This window comes from Crinia signifera, chromosome 8 (assembly GCF_055691185.1).
Source record: "Crinia signifera chromosome 8, ASM5569118v1, whole genome shotgun sequence".
In the NCBI taxonomy this organism is placed as follows: domain Eukaryota; kingdom Metazoa; phylum Chordata; class Amphibia; order Anura; family Myobatrachidae; genus Crinia; species Crinia signifera.
The window spans coordinates 19,955,304-19,982,896 of record NC_139224.1 but is presented as its reverse complement, the minus strand read 5'-3'; the positions used below and the strand labels follow the sequence as shown (position 1 = coordinate 19,982,896).

Genomic DNA, 27,593 nt, shown 5'->3' with positions numbered 1-27,593 from the left:
CTATATAAGACACTGTAACGGAATCTGCTGCGCTATATAAGACGCTGTAACGGAATCTGCTGCGCTATATAAGACGCTGTAAAGGAATCTGCTGCACTATATAAGACGCTGTAACGGAATCTGCTGCACTATATAAGTAACTGTAACGGAATCTGCTGCGCTATATAAGACACTGTAAATAAATAAATAAATAAGTCCCATCATGCCTTGCCACAGCTTTGCTATTAGGGAATGCTAAAACTGTGGCAAGGCATGATGGGACTTGTAGTTTCACAACAGCTGGCGGACCATGGTTTGGACATGGACTTTCTTTGCACTCACATTAGAAGGTTTCCACGTCTGTCCTTTAGCAAGAGCCATAAACACTGAACCACTGTCCAAGGACTGGAAGTAGTCCTCAGTGTCCACACCTGTTCCGTCTTCATCCAGGACTAGGGTGATAGCATCAGTAATGAGCAGTGCATCCTGGGCCTGGGGGCAAGTAGAACAGTGATGTATTATAAATAACCTGCATTTAAGAATCTATAATACTGCAACATATACTAAACATTAAATGGTAATCCCACTGAATAAGGATTTGTTTCCTAATTAATATTATGCTGCTTGAAATCTGCCCAAAATAACTTGTAAAAGCATCAGAAACACACTGCTACTGCAACTTGACAGATGTGTTGTAAATATGTTAATGTCCTTGGTACCATCAGCAACCATGAAAACAGTGCACTCAACTCTTGTTTCCATGGTTGTTGTTATGGAAGATTAGGTATTCACAAGATCTAGATCAAATGATAGCGAGAGTGTGTTCCTGAGTTTTCAAGAGGTCATTTCATGCAGAAGCACTAAATAAAGTATCAGAAGAAATTTGTTCTAACAATTTTAGCATATTCATTATTTAAAGAGTATTCATCATTGGGTTTCAGTGCATTTACCCTTCAATCAAGTATGGTCATTAGTTATGCATTTGGGAAGGCATCTTGTGGATACACAATGGGTGATACTTTATTCTGTCGAACAGACCATATATCGCTAGTGGGTGTGTGTACACCAATTTGTCTGTGAGCGACGTCGTTCACAGACATATCGCATCGGTCCTGCAGCACAGATGATGCCGGATATCTGGAGATTTATCGGCGCATCTGGCTGTGTGTACGGGAAGACGGTGTACACTGGCTTCAGGGATGAACATCACAGCTGGGTGGACGAATTCAAGTACCCGCCCAGCTGCGACGTGACATGTGCGACAAGTGGCTTATCGGTAAATGAATAGGTTTACCAGACTGCTCCGCTGTCAGTATGAAGGCGGGCTCGCCGGCAAGTAGGTGTGGTGTGTACCAGATTTAAAGGGATAAAACAGGTACCGTCAGCAGTTACGTCAATTACGACGTGACTGAAAAACGGGTCACAGTCCGGGCTGTGAGGGGTGGCAGCCAAACTCAGAGCTTTTTCAAAGGAGCAGTCACTTACAAGGCATAGTTTAAGCCCCTTTAAAAAACCTCCACTGGACTTGCAATGCATTACAGGGTCTAAAGACAATACCAACAAATGATACAGTGATGTGACAATACTGTATGGCCAAACTTCTTTTAACCCACCTTGTTAACCAGATCTCGAAGGCTGTCAGCCACGATGCCCTTCCGGATGTTGCGCTCACAGTCACAAACTCTGAAGGGACGAGGTTTTGAAGCAGGGCGAGAGAGGAATTGTTGCGTCATCGTCACACTAACCGAAACACACCTATAGTAATGGAGGACAGCAATGTTAGATCATGAAGAACCACACAATCAAGTTTAAGAGGTGGCTTAACCATCAGGTAATATCCTACATCAGCATTCCCAAACTCGGTCCTCAATTCCCACGAACAGTTCATGTTTCCCGTGTGTTACCCGGCAGGTGCACAGGTGCATTATTACTCACTGACTCATTTTTAAAGATCCACAGGTGGAATCAATGATATCACTTGTGACTGAGAGGAGACCCGGAAAACGTGAACTGTTGGGGGTACTTGAGGACAGAAGTTGGGAACCACTGGCCTATATAATAAAAGGCTCCTAACCAATATGGTGTATCATTGCTCCTCACCTCTCAGTGTTTTTCACACCTGTGGCCACTAGATGGCGCCTAATGGTGTAATTCAAGCATCGCTGCATCCGTGCATGCACAGCTGACATTACGGTTATGTTGTTCCGTCATTTGGATGGGCTGGTAACTATCTTGTATAATGCTACAGAGTCAAAAAACCTTTATATCTCTGTCCTACAAACAGCAACAAAGTGTGATAAAGGCCCAAGATGCTGATCGCTGAGGACCTCTAGGGCCGGCAGCTGATGTCACATGGGATTAGTGCCCGCCCCCGCTTAGGCAGACTGACGGAAAGAAGTCAGTTTAGACTGACTTATTTCTGAAGGGGAGATAAATCATTCGATGGTGCAAGGGGAACGTGTCCTGTACATCCCCCCGCATGGTATTAAAGGGATTTGGCAGCCGGGGTGTGAATGTTCGACAGGCTGCGTTTATGGGCTCGTTAAGCAGCGTACGACCCTTGCTGAACCAGGGCCATAGTGACGCTGGCTATGGATGCAGGGCGCCATGGTGTGCAATAATCTGTGTGTGGAAGGGATAGTCATGCAGAAATATCGTGGGTTACAGGATGATGAAAATGGGAAAACGAGGTCTGGCAGACCCCTAAACTAGGGAGGCCCAGGACATGTTCCCTCTGTCTCCCTGGAACCTGGTTCATTCCTGATAAATAGTCCTGTGCCAGTCCTGGTGTCTTTATACTTTCCATATAATTACTGGGAGCACAACATTTATCATTTGCTATAATGTAATAGTATGCGAAGACTACAGAACTGGTTAATCATGAAAGGACTTATTGGCCTGTGGCAATCTGCATGTTCTGTCCGTGGTGGAATATTGCACAACGCTCTCTGGCCTTTGTCCCGGCATTGCGCTGATCCTGACTTTTGAACAGTGCAGTTCCTAGACTTTGCCAGCCGATTTCCAAATAGCATTCTGTCTGACTGGCAAAGTAAGTAAGGCAAAGGTGACCGCCACATAAACTGTGATAACACAGACAGACTGGTCATATGATCCCGAAATATCGCAGTGATCCATATTACTGCAGGAGTCGGAGGCGGATTGGGAACTTCAAGTGGTCCTAGAAAATGTAATTGTGGCCCAACATGGGCAGCACCAGAGGGAATATGTGCCGTGTAGCCATGGCAGCGTGACTGGATGGTAGTGTTACTGTACACAGAATAACAGACTGAATAGAGAAAATGTAGCGTAATGTCCGCTGTTGGGCTGAACATCGAACCATCGGGAATCTTCCCACTGAACCACCTGGGCAATCCACCGCTGGTCAACGTTTTCCTAAATGACTTTCACCGCCACCACCACAATATCTAAATATCTTCTCATCCTAGCCATGGCGTCCTGTCATACCGAACAACATTAGAGCCACAGTCCTGTCTTACCAAATTAAAGTAAATGAACATCTCATTTCCATACAAATAAATCTCTGCGGCTGTTTGTCTGAAATGTCCTCCGATACAACTAATTATAAGTATATTTGAAATCAGTCCGTAATTTGTTGACAAATATCACCATGACAACATGGGACTCATACACGTAACGGAGGAAAACAACCCGAATGGAGAATTGTGGGTAATGTAGTCTGCCACGTACACCAATATCGTATGTAAAATGACATGATTCCAGCTATAAAATAGGTGCACAGTGTGGCCACCACACAGAACGGACCAACTAAAATAGAGAGTACCGGAGATTAGTACTATTTGCCCTGCTAGGATATGCGATGTGCAGGTGCAAAGAAGTGTGGGACATGTAGTCTCACAGGAGGATGATCGCGGCATTAGGATAACTCCCCACATCAGCGTGGGAGCGCCGTGCGTCATCCCGCTGTAAACGCGGGGGGGCTCGATCCCCAGTGACCTATTAGAGGACGGGGACGGAAAGGGGAGTTACTACCCACTAGCAACCTCCAATGGGATACCCGCACGGACGGGACACTAGCTGTAATAATAACAGCTGACGGCAATCGCCGGTTAATACAAGAGGTATATAAAGCACACATTTTAACAAGAGCAATACACTGGTGAACAAGCCTACTCGGCGAAATGCGCGTACAGCAGGGTGGAAAGACGGCCACAGAGAGGACCCAGGGGCTATTTAAGCACAGACAGAACTCACATCAGAAGGATAAGTAAAATGCCATGGTTTGGGACGTGATGTCTAAGTATTTGTATGAACAAATGTCTCTGTTTGACCAATTATAAGGACTTTGGTCAAACCTAAACCTGTGCATATGCCTCATATGTAAGTGAGAGTAATGGTGCCTGCAGTGTGCATATACAATAGAGTGAGAGGTACTTAGAGCAATACATACTGCCCAAGAAATTGGATGAGTCTGAATTGGATAGAGTATACTGAGTACCTGATTTTCGATGTATGAGCAAATGAGTAATTATTAAGGGATGTAATGATCACAAAATCCACATCGCTGTGATCATAGAGATGTACAAAAAAATTTTCTTGAAAGTATTTCTTGTTGTGAGAGATTATTACCAGCAGGTTCTTATCTTTCAGCTATTTATTATTCCCAAACATATATGTGTGTGTTCAAAGGCTTAGTAAATGATTGTGCTTTGCAATCTGTATGAACACATTGTGGAGTATTGAAGATAGATTATAACTATTAACAACATTGTTATAGTACATACATAGCTGACCAATACCTGCTGAATTCTATTTGTGCTATTATCTCAATCTTACTACTCTCGCTAAGGGACTCTCATTGCGGCCAGCCAAAGAGTGACCCCCTGCGCTGGCAATTCCATCAGGGGTGATCCAGGAGCTGAGCCCCAAAAGCAGATCCCAGTTTTCTTTCTTCTGTTGCCCCCACTTAGTGGCCCCTGAATCTGTGTACTGTTTAATCCGTTCACTGCCCTAAGGGCACACGGGTAAACACGGGACAGTTGGGACCCTAGGGGTGCATATCTGATTTCCCTAATAATTAAAACTCAGCCGAACTTGCACTCTGCATAACCAAGCGCATGGGCGCCAATTTAATGGGTTTCCTGTCATAGTGGCCGTCACCACTGTATAAGAACATTATCGCCATTTTATTATCACTTAGTATTTAATTATTCACATTATCACGAGTTTTTTTGCTATATGGGACAATATCCCAGTAAGCAATAAGAATATTGCACAGCCACAGAGCATTGAAAAAAACAAAAAAATCAGCCAAAGAGATCAAGTGTCCAGGGAATTCTAAGGAACCCCACGCATGGACAACCTGACTGGAACAAGCTGAAACATTCACCATTTTTAAATATGTGTGTTGACCTATAATATCACAGTCTTGTGGATACCACATACCCAATCCATCCCACATGCATTAAAAACAATTAAAAATTTCATATTACTTTCCCCTTTTCTTTCTCTCTCCCCAACTGTCCAAATTTCCTCTTAAACAGCCCGCATACTCCCAAAATACTCACTGTTTGATGTTTTGGACTATCCCTTATATGTTATGACAGTAAAATTATAATAATTTAAGAAAGTGCCCCCAAAAAAAGAGTTATCTTTTCTTTACCCCAAACGTATGACTGGCAAAGTAAGTAAGGCAAAGGTGACCGCCACATAAACTGTGATAACACAGACAGACTGGTCATATGATCCCGAAATATCCCAGTGATCCATATTACTGCAGGAGTCGGAGGCAGATTGGGAACTTCAAGTGGTCCTAGAAAATTTAATTGTGGCCCAACATGGGCAGCACCAGAGGGAATATGTGCCATGTAGCCATGGCAGCGTGACTGGATGGTAGTGTTACTGTACACAGAATAACAGACTGAAGAGAGAAAATGTAGCGTAATGTCCGCTGTTGGGCTGAACATCGAACCATCGGGAATCTTCCCACTGAACCACCTGGGCAATCCACCGCTGGTCGACGTTTTCCTAAATGACTTTCACCGCCACCACCACAAATCATCAATGATCTACTCACACTTGGAGGAGACATTGCACAGAGGCCAGTGGCATAAGTTTGCCCCAGTCGCCCGCAATCAGTAAGGTGTATGTCTCCAGTAAAACAGGTAGTGGGTTCTAATACAGGGTGTGACCACACCCACGGGGGTGTGTGTTTACCAGGGGGTGTCGGGTGATGCGGCCGCCGGTGCCGCTAAGTGTGCCGGGTGGTGCAGCGGCAGACTGCGTCATTCCACGGGGGGGGGGGGGGGGGTGGATGACGGGGTTGTCGCTAAGTACCTCCAGGGGTGGGGAGGGGGATTAAGTGATGTGGCAGCTCCGGGGGGGGGGGGGGGGGGGGGAGTTGCAGCCGCCGGTGTTTCTATTAACAGATTTCAACTCGCAGGGGGGGAGAGGTGCCCCCTTAGGAGAAGGAGCCCAGAAGCAGATGACTCCATTATCTCCCAGACTTATGCCTTTGGATAGGGCCATTCATTGTTCAGACCCACCAAAGAGACAACTCCGCTCCCTGACAATTTTGTAGTTTAAATAAACAATATTATACTCGGTGCTGGGTAAACATCATGAACAAAACAAAGCTGCTCTAAGGCGGCAATAATAGGTTACGGAATAGAGGATACTGTAGAGATGATTATAGGTTTTTCTGCCATTGGGACAAATTAACTGGTAGTGAAAGTCGCTGGGCACCAAAAATCAGCCCTGATTACTCCTCATATACAGTGGGGAGATGTATCAAACTTTCTAAAGAGTGTAGAAGTTGCCCATGGCAACCAATCAGCCTCAACCTATCATTTTATAGAATATACTTCATAAATGCTAGTGGGATTGGTTTATAGTCGGCAACCTTTCCACTCTTTAAAAGGCTTGATACATCTCCCCCACATCATTTTTAATAAATATATATGTAGATATCCATTAATAGGATTTGTGCTTATGTCAGTCTAAATCATAGTTACCTCCCCTCCTGCATTCTGCAGGAGACTCCCTGACATAGTAGCAATCTCCCTCTCTCCCTCATTAGTCTAGCAATCTCCCTCATGTCACCTAGCCCACATTACACTTACATCATAGTTACCTCCCCTCCTGCATTCTGCAGGAGACTCCCTGACATAGTAGCAATCTCCCTCTCTCCCTCATTAGTCTAGCAATCTCCCTCATGTCACCTAGCCCACATTACACTGTTACATCATAGTTACCTCCCCTCCTGCATTCTGCAGGAGACTCCCTGACATAGTAGCAATCTCCCTCTCTCCCTCATTAGTCTAGCAATCTCCCTCATGTCACCTAGCCACATTACACTGTTACATCATAGTTACCTCCCCTCCTGCATTCTGCAGGAGACTCCCTGAAATGTCAGCAATCTCCCTCTCTCCCTGAACAGTTTAGAAATCTCCCTCATTTCCCCTTATTCATCTTATGCAGCTGTTCATTTATTAGGGGTAACAATGATCCCTATTGCCACATGCATTTTAAATAAGGTCTATTATATAGAACCATGTGTAAAACACAATACATAAACACCGACACTTCCGTGTCTTTTCCCCAACAAGTACAGTAGATCTGTAGCAAGAATGGTCTAAATACTGCTATTCTAATGGAAAAAAAGAAGTCTCTTACTTGGACAGGGACTTCATGGCGTATTCCATCTTTGGCAGAAGGACTTCTTCTGACCTACAAAAAAAAATATTAACGTTTGGATGTTAGAATATAGAACACTATTCTGCACAGTAAAAAAAAACAACAACCAAAAAAACAACACAGCATCTACTATATTATACATACTCACTTATTAGCCATTATATCAGAAAGTCACAGCCTGGGGTATTCAGAGAAAGTGTGGATATTGTTTAGCTGTAGAGGTCCCAGGTCTTAAATACCGTGATATGAACTTTGTCCTGCTGAGTTATCAGTGATGTCATCAGTGATCAAACGTACAAAGTCCCTGCCACCAAGTCTGCAAGCAACGTCAAACTACACCACAGTTCTTTCTGACAGAGATTAAATGAATGTACAAAGTACAACTTTATTAGGCACTTCCTCATCTTTGCGGCTACAGCTTACTCTACGGAACTTACGTAGCGTAACCCACACCACCCTGGGTCCACGCCACCATCTTTTACCTTTAGTAAAGTTGTGGCGAGCGGAGCATAGCGAGACACCGAACTTAAAGCGTGGCGAGTGGAGCGAGCCCGCGCGGGGGCAATGGTGCTATTCTGTAAGCGGCTTACGTAACTGGTGTAAGCTGTGGCCGCAGAGATGAAGAAGTACCCGTTATTACTCTCTTTATCCCACATTAGCTCTTGTGAGCGTTCCTGAGACTGCCACCTAATAATTCATTAGAATTCACAGGTTCTCAAACTCGGTCCCCAGGGCCCCACACAGAGAATGTTTTGCAGGTCTCCTCACAGAATCAAGTGAAATAATTAGCTCCACCTGTGACGCTTTTAAAAAGGTGTCAGTCAGTAATGAGAGCACCTGACGGGTGACCTAGAAAATGTGAACTGTGTGGGGTCCTGAGGACCGAGTTTGAGAACCACTACGATTAGATACAGTAATGTGTGATAAACAGCCAGACAATTTTTAAAACTATGTGTGCAAAAGCTAGAAGCCTAGGAGACAAAATTCCTGATCTAATGACAAGGGATGACCTAGACATTGTGGCTATCACAGAGACATGGTGTAATGAGAACCATGGCTGGGACATAGCTATACCAGGTTACAATTTATTTAGGAAGGACAGAATGGGAAGAATCGGAGGAGGGGTAGCAATGCATGTAAAGAAAAGCATAAATGCTACTTTAATACAAAACATTGAAGAAAAAAACTGAGGCCCTTTGGGTGACCATAGAATTGGCGGAGAAGGACATTATTCGTACTGGGGTCATCTATAGGCCACCAGGCCAGGGGCAGGATTTGGATAGGAGCCTATTGCTTGATGTCACTAAAATGGCTTTAAAGGGAGAAGTCCTAATCATGGGAGACTTTAATCTACCTGATGTGAATTGGGAGGAGTATTTTGCAAGATCATCTACAAGTGGCAAATTTCTAAATTCCCTACAGGGAGCATCTCTCAAGCAATTGGTGAGGGAGCCTACTCGCAAAGACTCAATATTAGATTTAATACTCACAAATGGTGACAGGATATCAGACATATATGTGGGTGAGAACCTGGGATCCAGTGATCATCAAGCAGTATGGTTTTGTATCAAGGCAGGATCCAACTCCAGTCACACAAAAACTAAGGTGTTGGATTTTAGAAAGGCTGACTTTGCAAAAATGGGGAGATGTTTAAGCGACTCATTAGCGGATTGGAGGAACTTGAAAGGAGTGCAGGAGAGGTGGAAAAAATTAAAAAGTGCAATACTAAAGGCAAATCACCTTTGTATCAAAAGGGTTAAGAAAAGTACCAGGAAAAGGAAGCCAGTGTGGTTTACTAAAGAGGTATCAACTAGTGTAAAAGCAAAAAAGATGGCCTTTAGGACATACAAGCAGACTCAAAATAATAATGACAAAGAAGTGTATCTTGCCAGACGCAAAGAGGCTAAGAAAGTGATCAGGCGTGCCAAGGCACAAGCTGAGGAGAAAATGGCTCAGTCGGTAGATAAAGGAAACAAAAAACTTTTTTTAAGTATATAAGTGAAAGGAGAAAATCAAATGGAGGAATAATAAGACTGCGGACAGACACTGAGAATTTGGTGGAGGGAGACAAGGCAATTGCAGATCATCTAAATAATTACTTTTGAGCCGTATTCACTATAGAAGGAGAAGGGAAGGGACCACAGATAAGTTGCAAGGACAGTCATAAAAATAAGGTAGATGGAAGTACATTTACTAGGGAGAAAGGCCTAACAGAACTTTCAAGACTGAAAGTGGATAAATCAATGGGGCCAGATGGAATGCATCCAAGGATACTAAAAGAACTAAAAGATGTGTTGGTAGCGCCATTAACAGATTTATTCAACCTGTCACTAGATACAGGTGCAGTTCCAGAGGACTGGAGAAGAGCAAATGTAGTTCCACTGCACAAAAGCGGAAGCAAAGAAGAAGCAAGTAACTACAGACTAGTGAGCCTTACATCAGTAGTAGGGAAATTAATGGAAACACTATTAAAAGAAAGAATAGTGGAATATCTTAAATTAAACAACTTACAGGATCCAAAACAGCATGGGTTTACTGCAGGGAGATCATGCCAAACAAGTCTCATTGACTTTTTTGACTCAGTGACTAAAATTCTAGATGAAGGGGGAGCTGTAGATGTGGCATATCTAGACTTTAGTAAGGCATTTGACACTGTCCCACATCGCAGGCTGCTAAATAATACCCCTTTTACACCGCCGAAAAATCTGGGTCAGCGGCGGGTCAGACCCGGATCTTCGGCGGTGTAAATCCCTAACGCCGTGTCCCTTTACACAGGACTTCTACCCAGGTCCTGACCTGGGTAGAACACGGCTAGGACCTGGGTAGAGGGTGGTGTAAATGGGAACGCCGGGTCATTTACATGAATGGGGAACGTCCAACCTGCGGACCGCAGCGTCCGCAGGTTGGACGGATTGTCAGTCTGACACTGACAGCCGGCGCTGCTGTCTGCTATACTCTGCAGACAGCAGCGGCGGCGGGGGAGGGAGGTGAACGGATGCCTGTGTGCGGCATCCATTCACCTCCTGTCCAATGGCGGGGGGGTGCGCGCGGGGACTGGGGGCAGCCTAGCAGCTTACCTTAGTGCTGGGCTGCCCCCAGCAGCGTTCCGGGTACGGCGGCGTCGATCGGCGCTTGAAGATGACATCACGCTGTCATCTTCAAGCGCCGGGAAGGGGAGGGAGGGGGGTGCGGGCGTTTAAGCCCGTCCGGTGTAAATGCCCCTAAACGCCGGGTCGCACCCGGCTTAAACCAGGGTCCAAAAAGCCGGGTGCGACCCAGCGATCTAGGAGTTACTATTTCAAGTGACTTAAAGGCAGGAAAGCAATGTAGCAAAGCAATGAGGAAGGCAAGTCAGATGCTTGGTTGCATAGGGAGAGGAATCAGTAGCAGAAAAAAAGACGCAATAATGCCACTTTATAGGTCATTGGTACGACCTCATCTGGAATACTGTGTCCAGTTCTGGAGACCATATCTTCAGAAGGATATAAATACATAGGAGAGTGCACAAAGAAGGGCAACTAAAATGGTGCTTGGCCTACATCACAAAACGTACCAGGAAAGACTAAAAGATCTTAACATGTATAGTTTGGAGCAGAGAAGGGAAAGGGGGGACATGATAGAAATCTTCAAATATATCAAGGGTTTTAACATAGTACAGGAGGGAAATTTTCTTCAAAGGAAGAGAAGTAATAGAACACGAGGACATGCACTGAAGCTGGAGGGAGGTAGGTTCAGGGGAAATGTTAGAAAGAATTACTTCACAGAAAGGGTAGTGGATAAGTGGAATAGTCTCCCAACAGAGGTGGTAGAGGCAAATACAGTAGATCAATTTAAACATGCTTGGGATAGGCATATGAATATCCTTACAAAGAAATAAGGATTAAAAAGGGTTGAGATTACCTGAAGGGTAAAAAAAAGGGGCAGACTAAATGGGCCAAATGGTTCTTATCTGCCGTCACATTCTATGTTTCTATGTTACCTGCCATGTCACAGGCTGTTTTTGAAAAATGTCAGGCAGGAGCTGATTGGCTGGCTGTTTATCACTCTTCATTTTATCACTTTTGAAGCTTAGTGCATCTGGCCCATTGGCTTTTATTAGCCGTCACAAGCAGAGTAGAGTCAGTGGATGTCAGAGAGGATCTACAGGCAGGGCCGGCTCTACCATTAGGCAGCTTTAGGCAGCTGCCTAGGGCGCCAGGCTCTGTGCCACCAGTCTGTACTTGGTGGCTCCCCCCAGAGCCTTGTACTCTGTTGTGGGTGGCAAAGGGAGGCCTCCAGGGAAGGCAGGGACTTGTCCACCGTTCCTGTGGTGGGGCTGGAAGGACCAACCAATTTTTGTGAGCCTCCCTGCCATTCCGGAATGTTAGTTAAGTATGCCCTTAGGCATTGGAAAGTGGTTATTGGTGGCAGTATGGGGGGGGGGGGGGGGTGCAGTAGGTTGAAGTTTTGCCTAGGGTGCTGAGAAGCCTTACACCGGCATCTATTGATAGAAAACATTATCAGAGTCTTCTGGGAAGGTAGACAGTCTAGACAGGATGGAAGGTCATGGCAGGAAAAGACACATACCTCCCAACTGTCCCGCATGCCTCAAGAACGACCCAGTTTTTGGGACGTACCAGTTGGGAGTCCCCTCCTGTCACTCGGTAAATAGTGCACAGCGTCTATTCCCGCAAGCAGAGGGGCTGGGGGCTGGCCAGCAGCCTACAGAGCTGCTAGGCATGCCCCCTTAACGTGAGGCCACGCCCCATAATTTTGCCAGCACGCAAGGATGTCCCTCCCTGGCTATAACAAAAGTTGGGAGGTATGAAGGAGGAAGACTGAGGCAGCTGGAGCCGTAGTAATTTCAATGAGGCAGCAGCAGGAAAAAAGCATCTGGGCACGCTTGGTTTTCACTTGTTGCCACTGAACACAGAGAGGCATGCCAGGCTGCTGGGCAGGACCTCCAATATGTGAAGCTCTAGGCAAGTGTCCCTAAGCCAGGCCAGCGCTGTGTGCTGATCGATCGGTCACAGCCAATGATCTCTGGTGAGAAAACACTGTCGATCACTAGATGCAGTATAAATCTAGTCAGGCGATGGCAATGCGTGTGACCGCACATCAATATCATTGGGGGTGCATACACACGGAGCAATCTGTGCTTCATTTCAAAGAGATCTAGTCAGATTGCTTAGAAATACATACCTCCCAACTTTGGCAGGTCAGTAGGCGGGACGCTGCTGCGCGCCGAAATTTTCAGGGGCGTGGCCTAATTTGGGGCGTGGCCTATACTCGCGGCTCTCCGTGAGGCCACGCCCCCATTTTGCCGCTATGGGGGCATGACCCAGAGGCTCTGTGAGCCTCTAGCCATGCCCCCAGTCCCCTGGCTGCGGGAATAGACGCTGTGCGCATGCGCACAGCGTTTATTCCCCGCTGCTTAGCATCTGACGGGGGGACTCCCAACAGCCCCCCCACACCGCGGGACACTGCCGCCCGCTGGTGGGACAGCGGGACAGGCCCTGACAATCGGGACTGTCCCGATAAAATCGGGACTGTTGGGAGGTATGGAAATAGCCCTCGCATCGCCCGGTGCGTAGGCCACAATAACACGAGATAGCATTAGGTTAACGAAAGCTGTAGACCCCAATACCAATAATGGTTAGAATGAACTTCAATCTGGGTTAGTCACCTCCAAAAACTGTTATTTTTTTTTTTGTCAGAGTTTGGGCCAATAGCTGGTGAAAGAACTGTATAGATATAATTATTGGCAGCAGGATTTCACTCCATATACTCCTCAGCCAATTACTTTGTGTGCGCACATGCGCAGAATCGCAGCAGACTATAAAGTGATAGCGATATAGGGCCTTATTCTAGTTCACTCTTTCTGACAAAATCCTTCTTAGTTTGACAAAACCATGTGCACTGCAGGGGGGCAGATGTAACATGTGCAGAGAGAGTTAGATTTGGGTGAGTTATTTTGTTTCTGTGCAGGGTAAATACTGACTGCTTTATTTTACACTGCAATATAGATCTCACTTTGAAGTAAAACCCCTGCCAAATCTAATTCTCTCTGCACACGTAACATCTGCCCCACCTGCAGTGCACATGGTTTTGTCCATCTAAGAAGGAATTTGTCAGAAAGAGTGAACTAGAATAACCCCCATGGTAACTAACACTTGACTACAATATATGTGGTGATATGATTATTCCTAATGCCGTACACTACAGTTAAACGCAGCCATATCTTCTGCTACTCATTCTTCTCACTCCCTACAGACACAAGGTATGCGTTTAGGCCCCCATACACTAGCCGATTTTGGTCAGATTTCGGCCAGATCAGTCGGATCTGGCCGAAATCTGACCAAAATCGGCTAGTTTTGATGTCCCCTCAGATCCGATGCGCGGTCCCGTGCGCATCGGATCTGCGTCGCGTGGTCGGACCTGCTGCACGTCCGACCACCTGACTTGGGACCTAGTGGGGCGGCGCGGCGGTGGAGGGAGCAGGGGGGGCTGGGGACGCTGCGGGGGACACAGGCGGCATAGAGCCGGGCAGGGGGAGCCGGAGCTGTCAGTACTGAATAAAATAAAAAAAAGCCCATACAATGAATGGGCGGCCTGTGATTGGCTGAGCGCTCTCTCAGCCAGTCAGCAATTGGCTGAGAGAGCGCTCAGCCAATCACAGGCTGCCCATTCATTGTATAGGCTTTTTTTACTAGCACTGACAGCTCCCGGGTCCCTCTGCCCGGCTCTATGCCGCCTGTGTCCCCTGCAGCATGCCCAGCCCCCCTGCTCCCACCAGCAGCCCTGCTCTGTAGCCCCCCCCCCCCCCCGGGTTTTTTACATGTGATAAATCAAGACGATTTATCACATGTAAAAAAGGCACATCAAGTGCCAATCTAATCAAGGCAGGGGAAGCTCAGGGGGAAGTCGGGGGCGACTTGTCCTAAGGACAAGTCACCCTAGTGTATGGGGGCCTTTAGTATAGCGTGAGGGTCAAACAACAATTACCTCAGGGGTTTCCCAGATGCCAACTGATATACTAGCTAGCTCAGTAAACATGTCCTACATGGGTAGATGTATGAAGCAGTGATAAGGGAGGAGACGTGAGCCAGGAGAGAAGGGGCCCATGGCAACCAATCAGCTGCTCTGTATAATTCTATAGTATGCATATTATAGATGTTACTTCAATGCTAATTGGTTGCCATGGGCAACTTCTCCCATATATCACTGCTTGATACATCTACACCACAATCCCTTATCCTAGGATGAGATCTATGAACAGACTGATCTAATTAAATGGGGTCCTGGACAAGGCACTGGTTTGGAGCCGGGCCCCCTCCCCCCTCTTTTTGTAAAAAAATAAAATAAAAAATAAATCCAAAACAGAACACACACATAAAAATAGGTTAGGGCAATTTGGGCCTTTCAGTACCCACTGGGCCCTAGGATGGAGCCTAGGTTGCCAAATGGATGCCACTTATATCCCTTGTGCATCCTTAAGGTGCCCACACACGGTGCGATTTGTACTAGATGCGTCCTGTACTCGATCACATGGTATCTAGTTCATATCGCATGCGCTACACTACAACAGCGCGCCATTTCAATTAGATGCAATTTAGTACAGAAAGTACGGGCTTCACTTGTGATAAGCGATGCGTATGGGGCGCTCATCGCAAACCAAAAGGAACACGGTGCGATGTGATCTACACGCGATGCGATTTTAACTAAAACTTTCAAAACGCAAGCGCCCATTGCACCGTGTGTGGGCACCTTTATTTCTCACTAGTGGAATCTGAGTGTGCTGCTGCACCATAAAAGCCCATTGCTAGGCAACCAACACAGGAGCCATATATACTACTATATAATTTACAACAACATATGTTAATGACAGTTGCCCTTCGAAAGCCTGAAAATAACTGCTATTGTGAACACAGGCGAATCTCAGCCCCTCTCTCCCTCTCTCTCCTACCGCATCTGATAAATTATTTAAGGTTTATATTTTGCATGTAAATAAATATTTTGCAAAATATAACACATTGATAGTCCAAGTTTACAACTATGAAAAAACAAACAAAAAAAACCCCATAAATAACATTGACACAGAGTAAGCACTGTTTGGTGATAAATACCTCCTTATTGTGTTCATATCACAGGCTGTCTGTGTACAGTAATCTGATATTTTGCATGTAGCTGAGACCTTGGAGCTAGCCATTCATTCTGCGGGAGAGTCCCCTGAACACTAGTTGTGAAGCTAAAAAATCAAGCTTGTGAAGGTCTGTGAATGAATTAACTGATTGGATGATCACCTGGGTCTGCTACCTTAATTACCCTTTCCATAGCAACCATTCAGAGAAATCCTCATATGTATAGATTATATAATCGTGCAATACAGACTGTGTGGTCACATAACAAGTGTGTGTATATATATTAATAGTAATAATAATAATAATACTATAAAGGTACTCACGGGGGATGCTTTGGGTTAAGTTGTTGCTAAGCCTCTTGCAGATTGGTGTCTGTTCCACACCTGCCTTGTCATATAAGCTTCATGGATAATTCTGTATATGTCTCACTCCCCTACATCCTCAGGGCATGACTGAAGATCCCACTCCCAGCAGTGTGGAAATAAATACAAGCACAGGTCAAGCCTGTGATTATTATCACTGGTCTCTCTACTCTCCCTCCCATGTACAAGCCCTGCTCAGATCTATAAATTCATGTCATCCCCCTCCCAGGATGCTGCATTGCATAGGCTGTATATGATGTAAGCACACAGATGATTCTGCCACATTGCACCACACTGTAATAATTATCTGTATTATTGCATCACGTAACCATATGTGTCTTGTTATCAGATAGGCTGCTGTGCAGTTATGGGTGAAAGATCACTAGCAGTGTCATATTGGATATGGTATTTACTAAGATGGGAGTTCGAATGAAGATGGGATGTTGCCCATAGCAACCATCATTTTATTTCACACCTTGTAGAAGATAATATAATCTGATTCATAAATGTACATGCCATGGCTACTCTTAATCAGTGTTAAGCAGCCTATGAAAATGTATCCAGCTGCTGAAGAACTATAAGCCCCAGGATGCTCACCGAGACTCTGACCTTACATGATGACACTAGTAGTTCCGTAGCAGATAGAAACAACAATACAGAGTGACTCTCTCAGTCTCTGTGTGGGTTTTACGTACACCCAGAATGGGAGAATGCTAAATATAATGTAGTGCTCCATAGTGCTTGCTGGTTGAAGCCACTTCCGGGAGTTCCAAGATGGCGGAAACAGGAAGTGATCATCATTCAGTGCTGCTGACTGATACATTGTATCTGGCACAAGCGTGAGGTGAGTCGGCTCCTGGTAGTGACTGCTGATATGGGATACGTTGTATCTGCGGGCTGTTGGCTGTTGGGTGATGGGCAGGAGAGGATATTACTGTGGGGTTGTTATTGGTCCTTATATACTGCAGCTCCCCTGTGATAATGAGGCATGGTGCATGCTGCAGGGGCAGGTGGGGGAGAACAGTCACTGGCTCCAGGGGACTGGCACAGCTTATGCTGCAGCAGTTCATGTGCCATCCATGCAAGCAGCAACACACTTGCACACAGACTGGATCCTGTTCAGTCTGTCGGGTGCTGCTATTGTAAACTAGCACAGGAAAGAATGGCTACTTTTTATTCCTAATTCCCATAACGGGTATGGGTCATTGGTCGATCAGTATTAGGTCGACACATGGAATAGGTTGAAATGGTCAACACAAGCATTGGCTCGACATTCAAAAGGTCAACATGAGTTTTGTCCTAAATATCGACATAGTCATCATTGACATCGTCAAAGTGTACCGCGTCCCCTCGCATGGCTTGCTTCGCTCGGCACACTATTCTATTCTCCATCCGCGCCCTAGTGCAGGGCTGGGCAACACCGGCCCTCCAGATGTTAATGAACTACACATCCCAGGATGCTTTGCATTTGTTTTGCTATGTGGCCATGCTGAAACTGATGCAAGGCATGCTGGGATGTGTAGTTCATCAACATCTGGAGGGCCGGTGTTGCCCTGCCCTAGTGGATGGTAGGGCATGAAATACCACCTGTCGGCACCTGTCTGCTCCATAAAAAGGTGAAAAACCCATGTACACCTTAAGCTTGTATCGATCTCCCAACCCTGTCGACCTTCAATGCATGCCGAACTAATAACCATATACCCCCATAACAGACTTTCAAACAAGGTGTTATATTATATCTGACTTGGGCCCTACTCCGCTCCAAACGCAGACGTCTGAAAATAATAAATGGTTGATTTTTAGGCGTCTGCAGATGCGCATCACACAGTGGTGTAACTATGGTTCCACAGACCCCACCACTGCTTGGAGGAGCCAGCGCCGGCGGGGGGCGCCGCTGCCATGATGCTGCTGAACCCGGGTGGCGTCTGCCTAGCAGCAGACACATCACTTGGGCTAGCGCTGCTGGTGCCTATCTGCTGCGTCCGGCTCTTTGCTTCCTCCGACCCACCCCATCCCCACAGCGCTGATTGACAGCTGAGCCGCCGCCGGTGGCCTATAGCAGTACAGGGCACCCGAGTGACGGCTCAGCTGTCCAATAAGGCAGCCTGCGGCTCGGTCACACTCTGGGCAGCCGAGAGGAATGCCGGACCCCGGTAAAATTTTGGCCTAAGTGTGGGAGGTGTGGCCTTTTCCCGTGTCGACCATTATGCTGTAGACCAAATAACTGCATCCCCATTTTGCTGTTAACACTGGGAGGCCTATTGCTTAGAAACAGGCCTGTTTGTTTCACCAAAATACTATTTGGGGGGGGGGGGACACCTTTCACAGTGCGATTGCATCCCGGATGTATGTGATCTCACGGTGATTGTCCGTGGTCCGGGCAATGCAGGCGTGTCCGGACCGTTTTCGGGGTGTCTGTGTGACATCACACACAGCCGTAAGATAGCGCTGTACAACCAGCCATGGTGCATATGCAGAGGGCCTACAATTATTGCCTGGTTGTGCGCTGTGATTGCATTGCTTGGTGGCACTTGGTGGTGGGCAGCCTCCAGCATGTGATAACAAGCAGTTGCAGATTTGTGATTTACTGAATGAGATCCTATAGTTGGAAAAAGTGAACTGGTTACACTCCGTCCAATGTGTGTGTAATTGTTAATAGGATTAGATGTACACCAGTGTGTTATATATTTAAAAAGCCCATTATAAGAATCTCAGTCCCCTGACCGTATAATTACTGTAGATCTGAGTCGACCAGCATATTGTCATATGGACAATCGCTAGTGACACCATGTATGACCATTATGTTGACCACTATCACAGAATCAAACATCCGTTCAATTCCAGGCGGACAAGTTGAGTGGTGATACCTGTGTTTTGCATGGCTACGGTTTTGTCTAGTGGCGCCAGCTTGGTGAATAGAGGAAGCCTATTGATGTGGGAACACCTGTTTCTGGCAGCTGTGTGCATTTTAACCTTGCAGTTAAAGTCTCTTCATCTCAACTAAACCAAAGTCTGCTTTGAGTGAGTTTAACTTCTTCTCACAACATACTACCTGTAGCTGCTTAATCTGGCGATTCAACCATAATATCATCATTTTTACATCTGCAAACAACTTTTACTATCACTGTTAATGCTTGTATTTGCACTGTCAGTTTTGAAAATGCCCAGCTGTACCTCTAATGACTTCACCTCTCCTGCTCTTCCATTGATTTTAGGTGTCCACCAAAATTTTATTCTTGGCCCTCTTCTTCTCTATATCTATACGTCCTCTCTGGGTGAGCTCATTTGCTCACTCGACTTCCGCTATCACATCTATGCTGATAACATTGAAATCTACCTCTCCTTTCCTAATCGCTCTCCCTCTATCCTCACTCATATCTCCAACTGTCTCTCTGCTGTCTACTCTTGGATGACCCAGCTCTTTTTTAGACTTAAAATATCTAACACTAAGCTGTCATCTTCCCACCCTCCTGCATAAAACCCGACCATCTCTCATCCTAACCTGTTTATGCCCACCTCTCCCCCTTCTGTGTTACCCCTGTCTGTCTAACCCTCCCTTTTTAGAATGTAAGCTCTCACGAGCAGGGCCCTCTCTCCTCATGTGCCTTTCTTAGAATATATAAACCTCTGCCACCCTGATGATTGCTTCAGTGTCCTGTCCCCTGATGCAACTATCCATATTAACCATGTACTTGTCTTGTGCTGTAATTCGTTATGTGTTTTTGCTAATAACTATGCTCTGTTAAGCGCTGCAGAATATGTATGCGCTATATAAGAAACTGTTAATAAATAAAACTATATGTTGCACATGCATCATAAATACCTCTGCTTTATTCCGCCTGTGGTAAATCTGTAACACTGAGTATATGCATCTATGTCTCTCCTTGTGACCTTCATGCCTCAGCTGGAGGAGATATTTGCATAGATCTGCATAACGTATAGATTGTACCTCAGACCAGCCGGCTCATATGTACTGTGTGATGTGGGCCCAGGCACAGAAGGCTCCTCGCCCGGTGTTTGGGAGACATTATAAAGGTTACATTTTATTATACTAAACAATGAATGGATAAATCTGTGGAGAATTTGGGTTTATCAGCGTAACCAGTCAGTAGGCGGTACGGCGCAGGAAACCCCTGGTGTAGAAATCGGGAAATGTCCGCAAGGCATTATGTTTGTGTAGTGCCTCCGTTATGTTCTATGCCAGTAATGGTGAACTTTGACACTCTATCTGTTGTTGAACTACACATCCCAGCATGCCCTGCATCAGTTTTAGTATGGCCAAATAGTAAAACTGCAGCAGGGCATGCTGGGATGTGTAGTTCAACAACAGCTGGAGTGTCAAGGTTAGCCATCGCTGTTCTATACAGTTCCGCTTGCACATAGCTTTGCTGCTGTCTGCCACCTTTCTGATTGTTCATGATATTTATAAGGTCATCTTTCCGTAGTCTTCCTGCGTTCCCTCAGCTCCCGGTTATGTCCTAGTAACATGTCATATACCGACATTACCGTAATGTTATTATTGTACATGTTGACCGTGTGCGTTTTGATATAGTGTTTTAAGGGGGATCTAGTCCAAACCCTATCCACAGCCTGACCCTAAAATGTACTATCGACATTCACAATGCACACATTATGTCCATGTCAACATTTTGACTGTTGACGTTTATCCCATGTTGACACGATGATTGCATAATCAATCTACCTATTCTTCAATTATTTAGCATCCTGCGGTCTGTGAAGATAATGGAATGAGTGAAATAGACCCGATTATTGATTTTCTATTGTCAGGCCGGAGACCTGGAAGAAAAATGTCCTGTCCAATAATGTCCGGTCACTAGTTGTTGTCCAATAGGAATAATACAACCAGCTTCTGCATCCATGTTTCTCTTCCTTCTTGTCCCCAGGTGTGAGCATTATCGATGGCTTCCCGCGCAGGACCTCGGGCGGCTGGGACGGATGGAAGTGATTATCAGCATCGAGAGCGGGTGGCCAATCACTACCAAATGAGGTACTGTATTTGTTCCAGAATGCATCAATGCCGCATCCTGTTCACAACAGCAACCGTGAAGCTGCTCATTAGGGGCCTTATTTTGGTTCATTCTTTCTGACAAAATCCTTCTTAGATGGGCAAAACCATGTGCACTGCAGGGGGGGCAGGTGTTACTTGTGCAGAGAGAATTAGATTTGGGTGGGGTTTTACTTCAAAGTGAGATCTATATTGCAGTGTAAAAATAAAGCAGTCAGTATTTTCCCTGCACAGAAACAAAATTACTCACCCAAATCTAATTCTCTCTGCACATGTTACATCTGCCCCCCCTGCAAAGCACATGGTTTTGTCCATCTAAGAAGGATTTTGTCAGAAAGAATGAACCAAAATAAGGCCCTAGATTCCAACATCTCGTTATCTATATTAGGAAACATTATCCACACCTTACTGTGACAATAATAATGACCGTAACGCCACACAAAACCTAAACTCTAGTACTGTGTGGTGTTAGCAACAGGGTCGAAACCCCCAGCAGTAGTAACAATGGGCCAGATGTATCAAGCTTCAAAAAGTGATAAAATGGAGAGTGATAAATAACCAGCCAATCAGCTCCTACCTGTTATTTTTCAAACCCAGCCTGTGACATGGCAGGTAGGAGCTGATTGGCTCGTTGTTCATCACTCTCCATTTTATCAGTTTTGAAGCTTGATACATCTAGCCCAATGTCCCTTCTTGTGCATGCTAATGGGAGGGGCACAGGGGAGGGGCATTCACAACACTGATGCATATTTTTAACCAAACCAGCATAGGAAGCGTGCAGGAGAACGACGGAAACCAGTTAAACTGTGTATTTTAGGTTAACATAGTGTCTTCTATATATTAAGTATGAGTTCTGGAAGTAGCTTCGTCTTCGTCTTGCCCGGGGCTACCCTTAACATGTTATCTGCTGTTAGCGTGGGGGTACAACCTGGCCTTGAAAAAGCTCCATGCGAAACGCGCGTCGGCGTTCCACGTGGGCAGAGGCGAATGTTATACTGTGTAACTGAAATGTATCTATGTTGATTGCTTAGATAAGAAAAAAATTTTGGGTGCCGCATCCTCCGGTCCTTGATGCGTCTATCTGCTTACAGCTGACGCTGCCAATGACTCACGTCAGTGAGCTCACGGAGAGTGTGTGATAACGAATCCGCACCACAGGGCAGACCTCTGCCAGACCGGGCGCTGACTTGCACGGAGGAGATCATTCATCTCCGTCCGTGTTTACAGCGCTGTCAAAGTTTGTGTGCACCCTTTAATGAGAAGCGCTTATACAGGCTACGGCCGGCGCTGCCATTGTCATCTGCAGTAGTGGGATTATATCTGAAGCGGAATTATCCGCACACTTCTAATATATAAAGAAAGATAATATTTGCCTCTATCTGTAATAAAAGCAATCAGTGCAGGACCAGAACGGCCGGGACGCCGACCGTGTCTGCTCCTTAACACTTCAGCTGTCCTACGGTTATTAAAAATCATAACCTCTGAATTTCTATACTAAACGAAGCGGAGTGGCACGGTCCCTATCTCTGCTACTATACTCAGTAATTGTAACACAGTACAAGACATTCCTTCCTCTGCCACGTCAGGATAATTATATCCTTTTTAAATTGTCCTTAATTGTTACATGTTGTATGTATGTTTTTAAATACTTCGCATCTTAAATAACAAATTAAAGGTTAATTTTTATTCGCTAAATATTAGCTTCTTGAAAGTGCATCACATAGAGACTTGCTTTCTCTATAAACCCAATTCTGTTTGGTATGCGGGACCACCTTGCTGGCCAATTACCCTCATGCTAGCGGCCGGCAGGTTGTAGTTTTGTGATTACTTGCTCAAGCTGAATTAGGCCCAATATCACGAACGCTGACAGCGGTAAGCATTTGGCCCAGCAGCACGCTTTGAGTAGGACTGCATGAGTCCCGCAGCCCCTCGCTGTAATCAGTGAGAGGATAGATGCTGTCAGCTGTGCACCCGAGCCCTGCGTAGGCTGGTCAGGGGGTGTATTTTTAGGTTTACTACTTACTGCTTAGAGAGACTTTCAGCTGTGCATAAGAACTAAGTAGAAATGTTCTCCCGAGTGCAGAACAGTGAATGCCTGACACACGTGTATTGTCCACCGACTCCCGTAAATAAAACACTGGGCCTATCCGATCGCCCCCACCACCCGAAAACACTTCCACTCGCATGCAGCCGAGCGCAAGATAAATCCTTCGATGTCCGCTCACCATCGAGTGATTTGTCTTTCGTTCGCTAATAAAAGTCATTATTTTGCCCGCAGATCTCCAAATTCTGGGTGGGCACTGGCATCATATGACATCCCCCACCCACTCCAAGCAGGCATTGCCACGCATTGTTTGTGAGCATGCCCGTGAACCCCTGCCCTCCCTTGCCGGAGCGAACGGCCCGGCGAGTGTGAAACTGACCGAAGCTGGTATGTCCATGTGCAAACCCTGAACATCAGGGACTGAGCCGAATTCTGACCTTAACAAACGGGCCTGAATCTGCCCCCTTGATACTCTGGTTTGATCACTACCCTGCACGTTTGCATGTGGGAGCGATGTTTAGCTTCTGCACATGCATATTTATGCACATGTGCAGAGGCTTGGTGCGAGCGGGCATGGCAAGCTGCTTTGGGCTGTGGGCTTCGGAACGGCCAGCATTTCGTGGGTGTTTTCATGGAGAAACATCCATTCCCATGCGGGGAAACTCTTTGTATAAGGGAGGGGGCAGCCGTGCGTGCGGGCGCTGTTTGGAGGACTTGCAAAGCTGTGAAATTTCGCAGCTTTGCGAGTCAACCAGAATAAGGTCCCATATGTTGAAGTTGGGGGAAAACAAGATTACAGCTTGTACTGTGGTGAGGACTGCGCCCTGTCCACCCAGATGTATAAGATATTTATTTCTGTGCCCACCGATTGTCATGAGAATTTCGGCGTGTTACTCTGCACACCCTAGGAACATAAAATACATAAGAGTCTTTATGGTAACCTGGTTGGAGAATAAAGAGCGTGTGTTGTGTGTTCCCCTGACCACTAGAGGGCAGTTCTGTATCTTGTGAATGTATAGAGCAGGGCTGGGCAACACCGGCCCTCCAGATGTTAATGAACTACACATCCCAGGATGCTTTGCATTAGTTTTGCTATGTGGCCATGCTGAAACTGCTGGGATGTGTAGTTCATCAACATCTGGAGGGCCGGTGTTGCCCAGCCCTAGTATAGAGCATGGGTCCTCAAACTGCGGCCCTCCAGATGTTGTGAAACTACAAATCCCAGCATGCCTTGCCACAGTTTTGCTATAAGGGAGTGTTAAAACTGTGGCAAGGCATGCTGGGATTTGTAGTTTCACAACATTTGGAGGGCCGCAGTTTGAGGACCCATGGTATAGAGTAAAGGTGGCCGTACACTAGTACGATTTGACCCCTTTCTACATGATTTTGATGCATCAGGCTGATAATCGTGGGAAAAGTGTCACATATTAGGTCATATATTTAACAATCCGATGTGTGTTCCCGTGCATCATACAAATTGCAATTCATTTTATGCAAATGACCACATCCAATCTAGCTACCGGGGAGCTGGCAGGTCATTTAAAGAGGTATCACATCCGATACCGTGTCTTCGTGTATGGAGGCCTTTAGCCTTTGCCTACTCTTCATGTAAATGGAGGAAAGGGATACAGTGCATACGGATGACCGGCGAACAGGAAGCTGGTGGCCAGAATACCGACTGGCATTACAATACAGGGAATCGTGACATGGGTCTCTCACCTGCCCCCGCAGCCTAACCGTTTGATTGAACAGCCGATATATGATATGTCCATCGGCCATTGTGTACAATCGATATATATGGACAGTACGGATGGTGTAATGGTTAGCATTACTGCCTCACAGCTCTGAGGTCATGGGTTCCATCCCCACCATGGCCCTAACTGTGTGGAGTTTGTATATTCTCCCTGTACTTGCGTGGGTTTCCTCCGGGTACTCCGGTTTACTCCCACAATCCAAATATACTGGTAGGTTAATGGGCTCCCAACAAATATAACCATACATATACAATGTGTGTGTGTGTGCGTGTATATGTGGTAGGGAACATAGATTGTAAGCTCCACTGCGGAATATGTGTGCGCTTTATAAGAAACTGTTAATAAATAAATATCGGTAGATGGTGTTGTTCACAGATATATCTCGTCGGCCCGATATATCCACACACCGGGCTGTGTGTACGAGCGATCTGCCAACCGCCCGTACAGCTGCGACGGGAACCCTTCTACCCTAAGGTTTAACTCGTCTGCCTGACCCAAACCCTCGGTCCCCACAGCCTGAACCAGTGGTGTCAAACTCATGGCCCTCCAGCTGTTGTGGAACTAGACATCCCAGCATGCCCTGCCACAGTTTTAGCAATCCATTATATAAAATCTGTGGCAGAGCATGCTGGGATGTGTAGTTCCACAACAGCTGGAGGGCCATGAGTATGACACCACGCTGGACTTCTGTCCACTAGTTGGTATGTTGGCATGGGTACTTGGACTGCCAGGACTAACCACAACCTAACCAGGTTCACAGACTACATCTAGGAGACTTCCAATAGATTTGTCCAGGAGCGCAACGGTTCTCCTACTAAACACTTGCATTTTATTTGCAATACTGCACCCTGCAATAATTATTTGTTGTATTATAAGTAATACACCCTGCTGTTATCACTGATGGGCAGCTGCTGTACCTATATCGGGGGTGGATCGTTTTATCAACTACAGTAAGGTCGACAGTCATTAGGTCGACAGGGGGAAAAGTCGATAGGTGTGTAGGTCGACATAGGACAAGGCCGACATGGGTTTAGGTCAACATAGCGTTAGGTCGACATGGGTTATGTCGACAGGTCGGAAGGTGGACATGTTTTTTTACGGTCTTTTTTTTTTACCCGAATGTCGACACAGTTGGAAGGCAACCGCAGCCCCTCGCTTCGCTCGCTATGCTTCTGGCACACTATTTTATTCTCCCACCACACCCTAGTGGATGGTAGGGCATGAAATACCGCCTGACGGCTCAAAAAACACATCGACCTTCTGACCTGTCGATATAAACCATGACCTAACGCTATGTCGACCTAAACCCATGTCGACCTTGTCCTATGTCGACCTAGACACCTGTCGACCTTCACCTTTGTCGACCTAGACACCTGTCAACGTTCCCCCCTGTCGACCCAACGGTGTCGACCTAATGACTGTTGACATAAGTGTGGTCGATAATTCGACCGTATCCAGTCCCGTCTATCCCCATTTATTGTTTAGCTGTCCCTGACGCCACCTGTCTCTGTCTTGCAGCGTCTCTCTGAAGAATGAAATCAAGAAGCTGATCTATGCCCACGTACTTATCTGGGTGCTGCTGGCTGCCCAGGTGTGCGTGGCCCACCTTAAGCTGGTGTCCCACGATTTGGTAGCCATGCCGTACCAGTGGGAGTATCCATATATGTTGAGCATCATCCCTTCTCTTTTTGGATTGTTCTCCTTCCCCCGTAACAACATCAGCTACCTGGTGATCTCCATGGTCAGCTCTGGGCTCTTCTCCATCGCCCCCCTCATCTACGGCAGCATGGAGATGTTCCCCATGGCGCAGCAGCTGTACCGGCACGGCAAGGCTTACCGCTTTATCTTTGGCTTCTCCGCCGTCTCAGTTATGTACTTGGTGATGGTCCTGGCCGTGCAGGTTCACGGGTGGCAGCTGTACTACAGCAAGAAGCTGCTGGACTCTTGGTTCAACAGCACCCAGGAGAAAAAGAAGAAATAGGCAGTGGTGCAGACTGTGCGGAAGGGACAATAGAGAGAGAGTTGCATCTGCCCAGGTACATGGTGGATCTGGGACATGGAAAAAGAAGAAATGTCCAGACCGGGGATATCGCGAGTCCCAGGGCAAGAACCATGATTCCCCAAAACTTGGTTTTGGTTTATTTATCGGTGCATTGAGCACAGACCAGGCTTGATGGTCCATCCTGTTAGAAGTGAATACTTTTGTTCTTGTGTCTCCACCTGTCTGTGATTTCATTTACCGTTTAAGAATGTCCATGTGAATATAATTGAATGCCTTGTATGAAATAATAACAAAGTGTCAACTTTCCATATGTGTTTTATGTATTTTCTTTATAATATTTTGATGTTTGGGTGATCAGGTCGACATGAAATAGGTCGACACATGCATTAGATCAACAGTTGCAAGGTCAACTGTCAAAAGGTCAAGAAGAGTTTTCACTTTTTTTATGTCCCGAATGTCAACATAGTCGACATGGACAAAGTCAAAGTGTACCGCGTCCCCTCACATGGCTCGCTGCGCTCTCCATGCTTCAGGTACAGTGCCTCGCTGGGCACACTATTCTACTCTCCTTTCATGCCCTAGTGGATGGTAGGGCATGAAATATTGACCTGGGGATAGGTTGACAGGTAATT

General features: G+C 46.1%; 2 protein-coding genes across 7 annotated transcripts in view; one reads left to right on the top strand and one right to left on the bottom strand.

Annotated features, from left to right (window-relative positions):
- The window catches only part of RPUSD3 (RNA pseudouridine synthase D3), a 41,564-nt gene extending 24,702 nt beyond the window's left edge, over positions 1-16,862 (bottom strand). The window contains exons 1-5 of one of the 6 annotated variants that reach the window (XM_083155929.1): positions 16,097-16,862; positions 7,802-8,003; positions 7,633-7,686; positions 1,593-1,734; positions 322-471 (exon numbers count right to left, since the gene is read on the bottom strand). In XM_083155929.1, coding sequence (XP_083012055.1) covers positions 322-471; positions 1,593-1,734; positions 7,633-7,686; positions 7,802-7,812 — 357 coding nt within the window. In that variant the 5' untranslated portion in view covers positions 7,813-8,003; positions 16,097-16,862. Of the gene's footprint in view, positions 1-321; positions 472-1,592; positions 1,735-7,632; positions 7,687-7,801; positions 8,004-15,758; positions 15,931-16,096 lie in introns of those variants that run through there. The other 5 variants (XM_083155928.1, XM_083155930.1, XM_083155931.1 and 2 more) reach the window with 5 other exon arrangements.
- On the top strand, positions 16,831-27,267 carry JAGN1 (jagunal vesicle mediated transporter 1). The gene is made up of 3 exons (XM_083155935.1): positions 16,831-16,979; positions 21,040-21,143; positions 26,478-27,267. The coding sequence occupies exons 2-3, from the start codon at positions 21,055-21,057 to the stop codon at positions 26,938-26,940; spliced, it is 552 nt and encodes a 183-aa protein (XP_083012061.1). The 5' UTR covers positions 16,831-16,979; positions 21,040-21,054; the 3' UTR covers positions 26,941-27,267.
- The last annotated feature ends 326 nt before the right edge of the window (positions 27,268-27,593 follow it).

Coding starts and splice junctions, on each gene's coding strand:
- JAGN1 (XM_083155935.1), top strand. CDS start 21,055: ATGGCTTCCCGCGCAGGACCTCGGGCGGCTGGGACGGATGGAAGTGAT. Junction 21,144..26,477: donor GCCAATCACTACCAAATGAG/GTACTGTATTTG, acceptor TCTGTCTTGCAG/CGTCTCTCTGAAGAATGAAA.